Source organism: Carcharodon carcharias, chromosome 1 (genome assembly GCF_017639515.1).
Source record: "Carcharodon carcharias isolate sCarCar2 chromosome 1, sCarCar2.pri, whole genome shotgun sequence".
NCBI classification, from domain to species: domain Eukaryota; kingdom Metazoa; phylum Chordata; class Chondrichthyes; order Lamniformes; family Lamnidae; genus Carcharodon; species Carcharodon carcharias.
This window is the reverse complement of record NC_054467.1, coordinates 161,950,694-161,968,459: the sequence shown is the minus strand read 5'-3', so window position 1 is coordinate 161,968,459 and position 17,766 is coordinate 161,950,694. Positions and strand designations below refer to the sequence as shown.

The window sequence follows — 17,766 nt, the reverse complement described above, 5'->3', positions numbered from 1 at the left end:
TCAAATTGACTACGATCTTTAGCTCTTTTCTACAAAGTCACCTACTGCGAAAAAAAACATCATACACCTTAATCAGAAAGCTATACATGCAATCTGGGGCTGGAATAAACATGGTGCTTTATTTCTTCATGCTTGAAGTTAAATTTGATTCACTGGTTGATTGTGTTTCGTCAAACCCAAAGGATTCTTTAGCTGCAGACTTATTTTTCCCAATGTACCCATTTTTAAAAAAAGATTTTGTGGTGGTTCTGCTGCTCTGCCTTGTACTGGTGATACACTCTATCTAGCACACACGCAGAATAAAACAGTTTCTGCATTGACCCTAGACTGTATAAACCTCATCACTGCCAGTGGAAGGCAAGTAAATGGAGTATCTGCCTGAAAAAGTGTTTTTTTAAACACAGCGTGTTTTTTAATACAGGTATAAAAAAAATTAGGAAGCTTGATAGATGACAGTGTTGACAAAATTCTTTGATTCTTATCAATGTAGCTCCTTGTTGGTCCATTACCTAAGTTTTCTTTCCGTTATCCAAATGACCTGAGACTAGCTAACTTCCCAAGCAATTGACAGTACATTAATCAGAACTTAAATTCAAACTGTATTTGTAAAGTCTATCTGAAAAATAGCTTCTTTTATATGCTCTTTTGAATAAAGGAATGGTAGCATGACACAGTTTAGCAACAGATCTTCCCATTGGCACTTGACCATCCATCTATTAGGTCAAGAACCCCAATGTAGTTTTTCTTGGATATGATAATAGACTTGTCACATCTGTCACATTTTTACAAATAATACTTATTCAGCCAAAAAAGATGAACACTTGGAATTAAACAAGCTACAACATGTTGGTTAGCAAAATGGAAAATAGCATAATAAAGCGGTTTTCCTCTGCACTTACAACTAAATACAGTATTATAAAAGCATGAGATAATGTTTTATGTTCTAAATATTAAACTGGGTTTCAAATTTACCTGTTCTGATGAGTCAGCTGTGGGAACTGGTAAAGGCAAGTCAGTAATCAATCCATAAGCAGGAGCTGCAGGTCTGGGACTACCAAAGCCTTGGCCTGGAACTGTATCCGAAAGACAAGGAACAGTTGACTCCTGAGCAGGAAACGGCGCAATAAATGGATATCCCTGGGGAGGGTAAGGAGCCATACCAGCAGGGCCACTGAAACGGCTAAGAGATTAAATTTGTAAAGATTACAACACAGAAACGGGCAAAACAAGAGACTTAAGTTGGATAATTATTTGCATTTATGATTGAAGTCTAAGATAAATGAGCATATAAAAGCTGGACAGTCAGCCATGTGTAATTTGTAACAGCCCAAGTGGCTCCCAATATTAAAAAAGTTTATAAAAATGAAGTACATAAACTGTACTTATTAACTGAATAGCGCAAACTGGAAAAAAAAGTGAAGAGATAGTGCTCCAAACAGAAACTTGGAAGAAAAATGTTTGACTTACTGTAACAGAGATATCTCGTCCTCAAATGTTAAGAAAAGATGCAACCTTTTACTAAGATATTGTTATGACCCAGCAGCTGATAAAGCTGAGTTATTTAAAAATCCCAGAGGGAAAGTTTTAAACAAATGTCATAATCTATAACCTTTCTTTTAAGTGATATGTTTGAGATGCAACTCTAAATTCAGGAATCAGATTACCAGTTTGAGAGGCTTTCTATTAAACTAAATGAAACATTTAATTAAGTTACAACACATTAAACACATATACATGGCTACAAATTACTACTATCATAACTTATAACAAATTCCTAAACTAATCTCCATTAAGGCAAAAGCAACCCATAGACTTAACCAGACACCAGGGAAAGCATTTTCACCTTACAAATTCAAAATGAGGTTCCTTTCACTTTGGGCCCCGTGGAGACAGTTGTCGGCTTACAGCTACTTTGATCTTACATTGCCTCTACCCTGCACACATGAAAACTGTAATTGGTTATATCCAGCACATCTCATTGAATGTAAATTCTCATTGTATCACCAGCCTTTTTGAACTCCACCTCTTCTAATAATAAAATCCCATTCATAGTACCAATTTTATTAGTAAAATAAACATATTGTTTAGTCTCTACTAGCTAACTGCCAGGTTTCACCTCACTTCTTGAATGCTCTATTCAAAAAAAATGCAAATGCACCCTACCTCTCTTACATCTCAAAACTAGTAAACATCAAAACACCCAGACTAACTGGCTTTAATCCAATTAAGACACACCCACAGACTAAACCTCTATTTTAAAAGAAAAATATTTTCCACTAATATTATATACATTAATGGCCTCATGACAGATATTTTAGCATGTTCTTTGTGGAAACTTAATGAGAAACAGCAGATCACTGGTTAATGCTAAAGTTATATTAAAAAGAGTCAATTTTCTATTTAAATCTCAAATAAAATTGTTCTTAATACATCAAAATAACAGTTTTCTAAAATTCTTGAGATACAGTTGGGCCAAAATTTGCCCCATCAAGGAGGACAGTTTACTTTGCTATAAATATCAAACCCTTACTAATAAACTAGTAGCAAAAGAGTAATAATTTCTCGAAAGTTTTAGCACACACCATGTTAATGAATGTCAAATTTCAATTAAATTCATCATTAGCCACTTGAGTATCACTAAATGCCAGATTTCATTATGACAGGTATGGAGTAAAAGTGCCCATGCCACTGGATGTCCATATGAAATTTATAACGGTCAACAGGGAACTGTTTTTCTGACTAAACTACTGCATTTTAAAACGTTCAAATCATATTTAAATCTTGGATTCATAGGTGGGCTAATTATTGAAATAATCCCATTACCTATATGATGAAGGGAAAGCAAAAAAGTTCCAAATTCAACTTACAAGATATATAAATACTGCTGAAAAAAGACAAGTTGCCAAAGCTTTTCATCTTGCAATGATCAGGACAGTTTCGCAAGAAAACAATTGTAAAGGGAGCAATTTATAATGCACGAGAAGAGTATGGCAGTTAACTGTTCCCTGGTGCATTCTCCATGGCAACACCTCTACTAAATGGAGCCCACTTGCCAATCAATCAGCACTCTCTTCTCATGCTGTAATAATTGTTGCTCCCTTTACAATTGGTATTCTTCTGAATCTATCCTGATGAGTGCAGGACGAAAAGTTTCAACAACATGTCCCTTTTTTCAGCTATACTTAAATTGTGTACCATGTCAATCATAGGTATTTAGGAAGATAGATCAAACTTAAATATAGTTGTGTACATACTTGTATTATCAGAGTTCTACAATAATGACTTACAGTGATTGCTCAGTCAAATGTAAATAACTCCACAGAACCATAAAAAAGTTACAGCACAGGAGGTCATTTGGCCCATCTTGTCCATGCTAGCCCGAGGACACCCAGGTGCCCTTTCTAATCCCACCTTCCTGCACCCCGCCCATAGCCCTGCATATTACAGCACTTAAGGTGCAGATCCAGGTACTTCTTAAAAGAGTTTAGAGTTTCTGCCTCTACCACCAACTTGAGCAGCGAATTCCAAACAACCACTACCCTCTGGGTAAAAAAGTTCTTCCTTATGTCCCCCCTACACCTTCTGCCACTTATCTTGAATCTATGTCTGCTGGTTCTAGAATTCTCCACCAAGGAAAACAATTTTATCCTGTCTACTATCTATTCCCCTCATAATTTTGTACACCTCAATCAAGTCACCTCTCAGCCTTCTTTGCTCTAAGGAAAATAACCCCAACCTATCCAATCTCTCCTCGTAGCTACTCTTTTCTAACCCTGGCAACATTCTTGTAAACCTCTTCTGCACTTTCTCCAGAGCTATGTCCTTCCTGTAATGTGGTGACCAGAACTGCACACAATACTCCAGTTGTGGCCTCACCAGTGTTGTATACGATTCCAACATTATATCCTTACTTTTATATTCTATACCTCTGCCAATGAAGGAGAGCATTCCATATGCCTTCTTTACAACCTTGTCTACTTGAACTGCTGCCTTCAGGGACCTGTGTACTTGTACGCCAAGATCTCTCACTTCATCTATCCCTCTTAGTATACATCCATTTATTGTGTAATCCCTGCAACTCATTTGACTATCAGTTCGTTCAATTATGTGAACAAAAATTGGTTGACAGGAACTATTGCAAAATTAAGGAAAAAGTGAAAGCTGGTTCAAGTTTCTTGCACAATTGTGCTGGGATACCAAAAATGTTCATCCTAGGAAAATATGTACATTTATACAGCACCTTTCAGATCTGCAATATGCATCCAAAAGCTATTCACAACCACCTGAATTATTTTGTCATCACTGGTGTTATGTTGACAAATATAGCAACCAACAACATGCACATTAAGGTCTCACAAACAGCAATGAGATAAATAACCAGTTAATCAGTTTTTTTTGATGATGCAGCTGTAGGTCGGGTGATAAATATTGACCAGGACAACAGGGGAAGCTCTCCTGATCTTACGTTAGTTCCATGGGACCTTTCAAATTCAACTGAACACCCAAGCAGGAACTCAGTTTAACATCACATCTGGACAGAGTAATAACCAAGAAATAAGAGCAGCTTGTAACAAAGGCACTGTAATAGTACAGAGATAAAAACAAAAAAACTGCGGATGCTGGAAATCCAAAACAAAAACAGAATTACCTGGAAAAACTCAGCAGGTCTGGCAGCATCGGCGGAGAAGAAAAGAGTTGACGTTTCGAGTCCTCATGACCCTTCGACAGAACTTGAGTTCAAGTCCAAGAAAGAGTTGAAATATAAGCTGGTTTAAGGTGTGTGTGGGGTGGTGGTGGTGGTGGTGGTGGTGGTGGTGGTGGTGGGGGGGCGGGGGAGAGGAGGAAGGAAGGAAGGAAGAGAGAGAGAGAGAGAGCTGGCTCTCTCTTACATAGGTAAGAGGGGCAAGTTGGCTAAAGTAGATTGGGAAACTAGATTAAAACGTTGATAGCAGATCAGCAGGAGCAAATACTTAAAGAAATATTGCATAAATCTCAAATATACATTTTATTGACAAATAAAAATTCCACGGAATAAGTGATCTATCCACGGCAAAACTAAAGAGTTTAAGGATAATATTAGATTAAAAAAAAAGGCCAACAGTATTGCCAAGAAAAATAATAAACCTGAAGATTGAGAGTTTTAGAACAAGCAAAGATTGGCCTACTGCTTCTATTTCTGATGTTCTTATGACCAAAAAATTGGTAAAGAAGTCAAAAATAGAATAAATGTAAACTAGCAACAAATAAACACAAGTTGTAAGAGCTTCCAAAATATAAAGCAAGATAGTAGTGAAAGTAAATGTGGGTATCTTAGTAGCTGAGGTAGGAAAGAATTAATAGAGAATAAGGAAATGACGGATATTAAACAAATATTTTGTGCCTGTCTCTTCACAGTAGAAGACACAAAAGCCATATCAGAAATAAGGGGAACCAACAGTCTAATGACAGTGAGGAACTTAAAAGTAATTAATATTAGTAGAAGAAAAGTACTGGAGAAATTAATGGGACTAAAAGCCAACAAACCCCCTGGATCTAATGGTCTACACATCCTGGAGTTCTGACAAAGGTGCTTACAAAGGTAGTGGATTCACTGGTTGTGATATTCCAAGAATCTGGAATGGTTCCAGTGGTTTGGAAAGTACCAAATGTAACACTGCTATTCAAGAAAGGAAGGCAAGGGGATGGGGGAGAAGAGAGAAAACATTGAAATACAGGACTGTTATCCTGACATCAGTTGTCAGAAAAAAAAACACACTGGAATCCCGTATTATGGAATTGGCAGCAGGGCATTTTGAAAATTATAATATGATTAGACAGTGTCAACATGGACTTGTGAAAGGGAGATCATATTTGACTAAACTTTTGGAGCTTTTTGAGGATATAACTAACAAGTACTGGGACAAGATAAAGGTCATGAGGTTGGGGGTAATATATTAGCCTGGAGAGAGGATTAGCTAGAGGACAGAAAACAGTAAGAACATAAAAGCAAAATACAGCAGATGCTGGAAATCTGAAATAAAAATAGAAAATGCTGGAAGTATTCAGCAGGTCAGACAGCAGCTACGCAAAGGAAAACAGAGTTAAAGTTTCAGGCTGATGACCTTTCATCAGAACTGTGAGAACTTAGAAATGTAATAGGTTTTAAACAAGTGAAGTGGGGGCAGGTTGAAAAAGAGCAAAAGGGAAGATCTGTGATAGGGAGGAAGACAGGAGAGATTAAATGACTAAAGAGTTTGTTCTGCAGACCCAAAGGGAATAGTAGTGGGACAAAAATAGAAAAAGAAGTGTCTAGAAGAGGTATAAATGGCAGAATAATGAACAGCTGATGAGAGACTGCTTCCCCTGGTTCGAGAGTCTAGAATAAGGGGGCATAACCTCAGGTTAAGGGCACAGTTATTTCAAACTGAGATGAGTAATTTCTTCACTCGGAGTTGTGAATCTTTGGTATTCTCTGCCACAGAGAACAATGGATGCTCAATCATTGATTATATTCAAGGCTGAGCTGAGGTCGATTGATTCCCATGATGTGTAAGAATCTAAGGGAAATGGGGATTGGCAAGAATGGAGTTAAGGTTGAAGATCAGTCCTTATCTTATTGAATGGCAGAAAAGATTTCGAACAGCAGAAGACCTACTCATGTTCTTATTTCCTGTTATATTTTTATCTGCAAAATGCCATCCCTGACAATGTAGCACTCCGTAAGTACCACACTAAAGCTTTACACTAGGCTATGTGCTCAAGTCCTAGATTGAGTTTGAAACCACAACCTTCTAACTCAAATGTGTGCTTGTTACCATTGACCCAAGATGAAGCATACACGATGATCATACTTACTATGGAAAGGATGCTGAGCTTGAAGCTATCACTGGAGGGTTCTTCCAAAATTCTTCAAGGACAGCCTGAATGACTTTTCCAAGGTCCGAATGCATGGCGAACTTCAATATTAGATCAATAAAAAATGTATATTAAGATTTTAATTATTTAAAAAACAGCAATTGGGATATAATTGGAACAAACTAAAATACATAACAGATATAGATTAAGTAATAGCAACCATAAACTAATTACCTTTACAATCAAGTAAAACAAAAAGGGAGTGCAAAATAAAGATACTGATCTAGAAATTCGGCCAATTTCAATGGGATGAAAGGAGACCTAGCCCAAGTTCACCTGTTGGAAAACTGGCAGGTCCAACAACAGACCAGTACTGGGAAATATTTAATGAGTTGGATAAGGTATAGGTTGAATACATTCTGATTACAGCAAGAGTTACATTAAAAGTAGGGTTTCCATGGATAAATGGACCACTTTATCTGTACGTAAATGTAGGGGATTGCAGGAAGACATTTATTACTTTCAAGTTGCAAATCTTTCCTCGCTGAGCAACTTTTATTTTTCAACTGTGCTGCTTGTGATTTGGATATATGGTGACAAGTTATTTTCTATTATATTGATCCTCTGTTGATTTTTCACATGCATAATCTTATTACTTCAGAATTTTCCGTTGCTTTGCACTTAGCTTTGATCAGCAATTTTTATCTACTACTTTTTCAATTCTATTTTTTAAGTTTTATTCAATAGTTTGGTATTCCCCGAGCATCACTCCATACCCCACCACACAAACACTACTCCCGGCCCCAAACCAATGTACAATCTGCATGGCATTCTGCGCATGGTGGCATCTTCAAGGGTCTTTGAATCTACTGTTACAAACGAAAACTTCATTAAGAGTAGTAAGTTAGATATGTTATTTAAAATTTTCTAGTGGTTCTACTTGCATTATATAATACATTTCTCTATGAATGGTAGGAGCTCCTATTGTTATAAAACAGCATATCCTTCAGGATGCTGTGAGCAATGTCATGCTACTACCCATTTAAAATATGACACGCTAGACACAAGAATTCTGAATTTAGGAATAGATGAATACGATGAAAAGCAACACAATTATATACTTCACAAAATGAGCGAGTTAAAAAAATGAGATTGTCTACATACATTTGTAATCAGTGGGCTCGTCACCAGTGTCCCACTATGCTTGTCCACTAAATGATGCCTCACTGGAGGGAACACTGAGACCACAGGCTTTTCTTGTGGAAACTGAGGAGGAAGCAAGCTAGATTTGTAGAAGGAAAAATTTAGAAGTAAAATCTGTATCCATCCCTTCTAGATCTTACAGTGGCTTTAAACAAAAACATAGAGTCACTTGTGTACATCACAAAATTTTAACTCAAAAACAAATAATTATAGTTTATAAATGTAAATGAAGATATGAATTTCCATTACCATTCTGCAAACCTTTTTGGCAGTAGTGGTATATATTTATCTCTATCCACGCACCATGTTCATTCGTTCTTTCATATGGCAAGTCTGATTGAGTCAAACTGAGTTTTTAACAAGCTAAATATCAAAACCTACAATTCCTTTTTGCACTCCAGAACAGGTTCCAATTAATTCACTTCTTTTAGGAAGGACAAAACTATCAATGTAGATAAAAACTGAAAACTCTGGAAACACAAGAGGCAGCATCCTCCCTCCAATCGGGGGGAGGTTGTGTGGTAGTGGGCAGGTTCCCGATTGGGTGCGCTGCCATTTTACGTGGGCGGGCCAATTAAGGCCCGCCTAGCGTGACGCCTGCCCAGAAGCGCAGTGCGTTCCCTGTACGGATGATGGTGGTGGTGGTGGTGGGTGGGTGGGGGGTGGGGGGGGGGGTGGATTCCCTGAGCCGGAAGTGCATTCTTTCGCGCATGTGCGAAAGAGCACACAGGTCTTCCTGAGGCAAAGTGCTGTCTCAGGGAGATCAATGTTACTTTTAAAAACCTAATTAAAGACGGAAAAAAAACTTAAGAACATGTCCCCTCATGTGAAACTGTCACATGAGATGGGACATGTCCACTACTTTTATTAGAAAATTGTGAAATTTTAAATCTTACATGAAACCTCATCCTGCCCGACGAGGTTCATGCATTATCCGAAGGCCGCCTGGCCTCCCCGCCTGCCCACCAACCTTAAGGTTGGATGGGCATGCCCATTAAGTTCATTAATTAGTTTTTTAATGGTCATAATAGGCCGTTGACAGTTCAGTGGGCAAGCAGCCAACCAGGCTGTGTGCCCGCCGAATTGAAAATCTAAATGTTGCAGAGTGACGTTGGGACGCATGCCCCACATCACCCCATGTCATTTTACGCATCGGCAAGCGGGCCCTGCACCTGCTCGCCGACCGGAAAATGCTGCCCAAGGTCATCTTATATCTGTGGAGAAAAGGCAGATCTATGCCTTTGGGCAGGATCCATCTTCACAACCGAAAAATGAAGAATAAGCAAGGACAAATCAATACAAAGATAGGAAAGGAAAAATTAAAACAGATCATCCAAGTCTAGATTGGCTGTGAAATCTATAACCTTAAAACAAATATTTAGATTTCTTGCTTTTTTTGTGACAATTAATTTACTCCTGCTTAGGAATGCTAATCATTAGAAAGTTCTTTCCACTCTTTGAAAAACATAATGGTCATCTCTTGTATTCTACTCATCTCCATTTTTAAAGCTTTCTGTTTTTGTTTGTGAGAGTAGCAGAAACTCACTTTTTCACCAAATACACATTTCAGGACTAACGGATCCACTGTTTGAACTCCAAGGCCTGATTTGAAGGTTTACTTAGCTTTCAATTTCTTCTATTTTGTCACATTTTTCCTTCAGTGGGCCTCTCATCACAGCTTTTCACTTTTTTAATAAAACAGATGTTTCCCTATTGCTTGACAGATCTACTTCATCTAACAATCTCCTGCTTTTTATATGAAAAAGCAGGATGGAAGGCACTAACTATTTGTTCTTTTCCCCCTCCCTTTCTTCTGACTTGAATAAAATACTTGCATTTCTTTCATTTTTTCCCCACTTCTAAGGACTCTGCCTAAAACCAGCCACAGATGCTGAATGACCTTTTTCCTGTTTTTGTTTTAGCGCCGCAGCTTATTAATCAAGGAAATAAGTCAATTTGATCAAGTGATGTCAACATTTGAACTCAACCCTTCTCATTAGGAACCTGAAACCTCTATTGACAGAGCTTTCAACCCAACAAACATGCCATTCTTCAAGAAATAAAACGCTCTAATTATTTCAAACCTTCCACCACACTGACCTTTCCAAGAAATAGCAGGCTGCCAATATGGCAGGAGCATGTTAAAGCTATTAAAGTCTAATTAGTTCTTCTGGATTTTATTCCTAATGTATATGTGTTATGACACAGCTGATGGTAAATGCTGAGTTGTTTAAATCCCAGTGGGAAACTTGAGACAACTGCCACAACTATTTTTGCAATTTGTACGTTTCAAGATGTGGGCTTTGAATTCAGTAGTAATAAGACCACTGAGCCCTGTAGGTTTTTACAAAACTAGACTAAACATTTATTAATAAGATAAGTGATTTTAAGCATATACATATGTCTACAAATTACTACTAGAATAACTTCTAAATCCCCTAATTATACTGACTCGCAGTTACACCTCCATTAAGGCAACAGTAAAACACAGATTTTAAAAGACCCAAGCAAAGAAACATGATACCCTGAACAATCCAATCTAAGTGAGTTTCCTTAACTTCAGTTCTCTGTAGACAGCAGCTTGAGGCTTAAATGCTGAAGGCATTTCACACTTGTTAGATCTTAAAATGCCTACCCTTATACACAGCCTTCGCTCCTTTACACATGTTTGCCCCTTTGAATGCAAATTTCCATTGTTTCACTATGTCTTTGGACTTTACCTCTCTGATCATAAAAATTTATCATAGTACCAATTTTACCAGTAATCTTTGGGAATAATATAAACACTTTCTGAACTTCACCTGGCTAGGTGACACATTTCACCCCTCCTTTGAAAACAATCTAGTTTGCTTTATTTAATAAATGCAAATGCCCTTTTACGCTTTACATTCTAAACATCTCCCACGTTTACCTACTTAACCTAGCTTATCTTTTGTTACAAAGCCTCCAGGCCAGTTGCCTTTAATCCAATTAAGCCTCATACACACATATGGACACAGATACTACTATTTTCCAATAAATTCCAATCACATTATTATATCTTCCTGACCATACAAGTGAAAAATATAGTTGTATGAATGTACTTCATGTAAAATGTGTATCTCAAACTTGAGCTTTTTTATACTTACATGTTCAAATTGATTGTTTTATTGTTCGTTGTGAAAGGCAATCTGTATTCCACATCCTTCTGTATTTCCACAATACTACACAAACAAATAGAATTGTAATTGGTGTTAAGAATAATATTGTTATAATATACAAATATACTTGTTGACATTAAAGTTTGACCAAAAATCATGTCATTTAACATTGAAACTGCTGATTGAAAAATAACTTGCGTGGAAATCCTATGTGCAAACAGTTGCCTGCAATGACGTACTTACAGGCTCGTCAGCCTTTGGTGCTGTTGAGTGAGTTTCTGAAGTCTCACTTTGCACTCCAATACATATATTCACATGCACACACACAAACAAAATGACATTCATCAGGGCAATTCCACGTTACACTTCTTATTCTGTAAATTGGTTTAATTGAATGCTATAGCAAAGAAACAGGCGATTGGTCGATCAATTCTTTGCTGTTTCTCTCAAACAAGTTCAAGCCCATTATCTTAATTGCTTCAGAATATTTTAAACATTTCTTTTTCCACAGTAGCTATCTTATTCTTCTGTAAACTAATTCATAGAGCCCACTTTAACATTGGTTTGTGGTAGAGATTGCTACAATTCTAGTAATGATTTGTAATTTGTTTTTCTAACCTCCCATTATGTGACTATCTTACATTTCTGCACACTTAATACCGGTCTGCATCAACCTTAATAATCTTGAAGGCTTTTATTTAGTTACCCCTTAATGTCCTCAGTGGTTATGGAGAAATGAAGAAATCCCCAACTTTACAAGCCTCAGTTCATAACCAACTGATCTCCAGTAACATCCTAGTGAATTCACGCTGCATTTTTTCAACTGTTTTCATATCCTTTCTATGATGGGGTGCCAAAACAGTAAACAATGCTACAACTGCAGCCTTGCCTAAATCTAATATTGCTTTGACTTTTGTATTCTATGACATAAGATAGAAAGTCAAAAGATTCAGTTTGTCCCTTAATTAAAAAAAATCCATTTGGCAGCTACCTTTAATAACCATATTACCCGATTCATAGACGAGGAAACGAAATAATTAAGTGAGGGAGAATAAAACAGAAGGATATGTCGATAGGGTGAGATGAAATGGTGCAAGGAAACTTGTGTGGAGCATAAACATTGGCAGACTTATCAACCGAGTAGCCCATTTCTGTGCTGAAAATTATATAAGTTGCACACACTTCTACTCTAGGAACTTTATAGTTCAGCTTGGACAGGATTATAAATGGTAAAAGTTATAGTAGGTAAAATGAAAAAATACCTTATTTTACCTGTAAGGAGGTTGGAACTGCCCTTCTATAGCATTCTAATACATGAAAAATCTTACATCCACACAATTTCTTGCAACACTTTCATAAATTCCTTTGACCACATTTATAATAGAAACTGCCAATATAGCTTAATTACTATAACTACACTCATATACTGGCACACATCTTACATTGATAGAGTGTTCAATAATTGCACAGCTCATGCCTCAATTACTTTGATAGTTTACACTAAAGGTTATCAACACATTGAATGATGAAAAAAATTGATAATCAGTCCGACATTTGCCTTTAAGTTTGAACCAGTGACTCCTTGTCCTACTCTTCTAATTTAAAGCAACATCCTCAATTTCTCACTAGTTTTTTCTTGATAACTGGCACTACTTGTACTGGAGCTAAGCTTCATGATCTTTCTCTGCACTGTCCCAAGTACTTAAATATTCCTCTTGTTTCTTGCTGACCAGAACTGTAGAGAATCTGGAGATATATCCTTGGACCGTCCTATCTCTCATCTACATACTGCCCCTCTGAAACATCAGCCAAAACACAGCGTTGGTATTCACGTATACTCTGGTGACACCCAGCTCTACCTCACCACCACCTCTCAAGTCCTCCACTATTGCTAAATGATCAGACTGCTTATTTGATATCCACAACATTTAGTACAGGATGAGCAGAAATTTCCTCTAATTATTGGGCAGGCCAAAGCCATTTCAGTCCCCAAGCCAAACTCCATTCCCTAGCTACTGACTCCATCCCTCCCCATGGCAATTGTCTTAGATTAAGCCAATCTATTTGCAACCTTGGTGTCACATTTGATCCATAGATGAGCTTCTGACCTCATATGCATGCCATCGCTAAGACCACTTATTTCCACCTGTGTATCATTGCCTAACTTCACCCCTGCCTCAGCTCATCTGCTGCTGAGATCCTCAGTCATGCCTTTGTTACCTCTAGTCTTGACTATTCCAACACTCCCCTGGCTGGTCTCTTATGGTAATCTGAGGTGCAATACACCTTTAATAGAATATGAGCAAATTGACCACATGATTGTATTACCCAATTGCTGTGTAGCGCTGGCTATATCGTTAATCAGCAGTTTTAGAAAACTGTTTGGTTTCAGAAGCACATGTTAGTGCTCCATTACTTATGTTAATGGACAGCATGTGCTTCATCTTACAATGGTCTCTTCGTCTGCATCATCTTGATTACCAACTCACTCACTAGTAGATAGGCGTGTAACCATATTCGCTGAGCAAAGCGACCCGATAGAAGGAGCATAACATCTCTCACATTCTTTCCTTCATAAACTTGATGTCATCTAAAACTCTGCTGCCCATGTTTTAATTCACATCAAGTCCCATTCCCCTGTCACTCCTGTGCTCAATGCTTGACCATGGAGTGAATGATGGCAATGTCTTGCTTTTAAAATTCTCAACTTGTTTTCAAATTGCTCCATGGCTTCACCACTCCTTATCACAGTAATCTCCTCCAGCACAACAACCCTTGGAGATATTTAAGCTCCTCTAATTCTGGTCTTTTGTGGATTCTCAATTTTACTTGCTTCAGCATTGGTGTCTGTGCCTTCAGTTGTCTCAGCCCTAAGCTCTGGAATACCCCTTTACCTCACTTTCCTTCTTTAAGACACTCCTTAAAACCTAGCAGCTCGACCAAGCTTCTGGTCACCTGACTAAATATCTCCCTGAAGTCATACTTTGTTATTTCATGCTCCTGTGAAGCACCTTGGGATGTTTCATTACAATAACGGTGCTACATAAATAACTTGTTGTACAAGCTAGTCTGACTAGCACAGTAAACAGTTTACAGATCTCCAATAACATTTCCAGTAACCTGAACTTTCTAGATTTCAAACTGGAGCCTGACCTAATCTAAACTACCGGATCTCCCCCACGCTGCCCCAGTAGTATAGTGACTGGTTGGTTGATTTCAAGATCAGCCTATTACCCTGTTTGTTGCCCCTGGTGAATACAGCAGTTAGTATCGGGGTCTGTTACTGCCTATAACATAACGCCTGACCCAGTGAATCTTTCAGACACATGTTCATACATCACAACATTTGGACCTGCCTTAATCCCCGACCTGACCATGGGCTCTACTCCTTAACCAGTCCTGCTCTCCACTGCAGGCAGGCAAGGGAAATTTTATCTCAACCATTTTATGTTGATGAAAAAACAGGAATCTATACATTATATTATACATACTATACATGTATATACATGAAGTATACACAAGCATACATGTGCCTTCTCAAAAATCCTCTCTTAGCTGCCAAGTTTACTCGTTCTTTCATAAACTCTTTTGTAAACTTTATAGGTTTAGAAAACATTCACTTTGCTTTGAAAAGTAAAAGGCTGGTGAAGCCAATTACTGGTGTCCATTACTTGATTAATTTGTTGGTGTTCTGCTGCTGTATGGATTTATTAATTTCTCCAATGCTCATTTCCATTAATTTGTTCATTTTTGCTGTTTCTTTAAAGCAGTTTACTGGCAACTATTGCGGCATTGATTTATCAGTTCATTGGTGATCCCAGAGGTTTATTAATTTTATTAATTTACTACTACTCAACATTGCATTAATTTAATAATTCAATGGTACTACTGCACCCCTTGTAAAAAAAAATTACTGGTATATACATTGCAAAATGTTGCATTGGTTTTCTATGAGGTCAGTTATCAAAAAAATGAACAGATTATGTTCTAATAGAAACTTATTGCAACAAATTCTGTTGTTTTAAGATGCCTTGTCATCACATTCTCATCCTAGAAGCATACAGCATAGAAGGCGGCTTTACAGATTACAGTTTGCTGCATAAAAACAACTCATCTTTCTGCTGATTCTTTTCCTAATTCACCCAAATGAGTCCTCTGCTTACCAATCCTTCTATCAATGGAAACAGATTCTATTTATTCTATGAAAACCCATCATAATTTAGAACATCTCTATGAAATTTACCCTTAACCTACTAGATCTAAAAAGAACAATCCTTCTCTATTCTCTCTGCATAACTGTAGTTGCTCATCCCTAGTATTATTCTGGTAAATTCTCTTCTGAACCCTCCCTCAAGATCTTCAATCCTTCCTAAAGTGTGGTGCTCAGAATTTGACAATAATCTCGCTGAGACCTTACTATCAATCTTGAAAGGTTTAACATAACTTTATTGCCTTTGTATTTCATGTTTATATTTATAAAGCCTTACTGAGTTGTGCAGCTGCCTTTACAGATTTCTGTATGTGCAAGATCTCTGTTCCTACAACCACAGTAAAATTGTACCATTTAGTTTGTATTGCCTCTCTCTATTCTTCCCTCTAAACCGCATCACTCATTTCTGCAGTAAGTAGTGTCTGCCATGAGACAGTCTGTCTGTCTTCTTGAAATCTGCAACTATCCCGTTAAATACATTTCTCTATAGGTTCTAAAGCTTTGATTGTTTTAATATTTTTACTTCCAAGCCCAACAAGATGGGATTGAAGTACGAGTTCTGCCTTGCCCAAGTACAGAGGTACAAAACTTGCCACTTATATCACTCTAGAGCAGATAACTGAGTCAACATGAGAAAAAGCATTCTAAATTTTCATAACTGGCACATAACAGAATCTCCAAAGATTGGGAACATTAAAGTTACAGAAAATCTAGAATATTAAAGAGGAACAAACGATGCATATTTAAGAAATGCAAATTTAGAAGCTGTTCCAGTACATCTACAACACTGGCATCTATCCGACAATGTGGAAAATTGGCCAGGTATGTCCTGTACACAAAAAGCAGGACAAATCCAATTCAGCCAGTTATTACCCCATCAGTCTACTCTCAATCATCGGTAAAGTAATGAAAGGGTGCTATCAACAGTGCTATCACATGGCACTTGCTTAGCAATAACCTGCTCACTGATGCCCAGTTTGGTTTCCACCAGGACCACTCAGCTCCTGACCTCATTACAGCCTTGGTTCAAACATGAACAAAAGAGCTGAACTCCTGAGGTGAGGTGAGAGTGACTACCCTTGACATCAAGGCAGCATTTGACCGAGTGTGGCATCAAGGAGCCCTAGAAAAATTGGAGTCAATGGGAATCAGGGAAAAACTCTCTGCTGGTTGGAGTCATACCTAGCACAAAGGAAGATGGTGGTGGCTGTTGGAGGTCAGTCATCTCAGCGCCAGGACATCACTGCAGGAGCTCCTCAGGGTAGCGTTCTCAGCCCAACCATCTTCAGCTGCTTCATCAATGACCTTACTTCTATCATAAAGTCAGAAGTGGGGATGTTCGCTGATGATCACACAATGTTCAGCACCATTTACGACTCCTCAGATATTGAAGCAGTCCATGTTCAAATGCAAGACCTAGACAATATCCAGGCTTGGGCTGACAAGTAGAAAGTAACATTTGCACTATATCCAACAAGAGAGAATTCAACCATCTTCCCCCTTGATGTTCAATGGCATTACCATCACTGAATTCCCCACTATCAACATCCTGGGGGTTACACTGACCAGAGACTGAACCGGTAGCCACAGTATTTATATGGCTAGTCAAAAGCAGGCCAGAGGCTAGGAATAGTGCAATGAGTAACCCATCTCCTGACTCCCCAAAGCCTGTCCATCATCTGCAAGGCACAAGTCAGGAATGTGATGGAATACTCCCCACTTGCCTGGATGAGTGCAGCGCCCACAACACTCAAGAAACTTGACACCATACAGGTCAAAGCAGTCCGCTTGATTGGCACCATATCCACAAACATTCACTCTCTCCACCACCAACGCACAGTAGCAGCAGTGTGTACCACCTACAAGATGTACTGCAGGACTTCACCAAGCTCCTTCGATAGTACCTTCCAAACCACTGACCACTATCATCTAGAAGGACAATGGCATCAGATAGATGGGAACACCAACACCTAGAAGTTGCCCTCCAAGTCACTCGCCATTCTGACTTGTAAATATATCGCCATTCCTTGTTAATTAACCCTTGTGAATGAGTTTCAGCGAGGAACAAATGATGTTAGTATCACATGACTAATAGGGATTAAAACAACGGCACAGTTTATGGCTCTGAAATATTTTCAAAGTTGCTGGTCACAAGATATTGATGCAGTCGGACATGTACCTTTACAAAATGAAACTAGAGCCTAAAATCATATTTCACATGACCATGAGATGAGGCACCATCTCAGCCCTTTATGTATATACAATATATCGCATGAGTGTTATTGAAATACGTTGGTTTCCTAAAAACAGAGAACGTTCATGTTCAGCAAAGACAAAATATAATTTTAAGCTTCTGAGTGAGATGGATTTCGGCAACAA

The 17,766-nt window shown here is 38.1% G+C and overlaps 1 protein-coding gene across 2 annotated transcripts in view; it reads right to left on the bottom strand.

The window, feature by feature from the left end:
- Positions 1-17,766, bottom strand: part of vps37a (VPS37A subunit of ESCRT-I) — a 36,863-nt gene that overhangs the window by 17,910 nt on the left and 1,187 nt on the right. For both annotated transcript variants that reach the window (XM_041188144.1, XM_041188136.1), the window contains exons 2-5: positions 11,166-11,240; positions 7,999-8,116; positions 6,835-6,935; positions 973-1,180 (exon numbers count right to left, since the gene is read on the bottom strand). In XM_041188144.1, the coding sequence (XP_041044078.1) occupies positions 973-1,180; positions 6,835-6,935; positions 7,999-8,116; positions 11,166-11,240 (502 nt within the window). The remainder of the gene's footprint in view (positions 1-972; positions 1,181-6,834; positions 6,936-7,998; positions 8,117-11,165; positions 11,241-17,766) is intronic.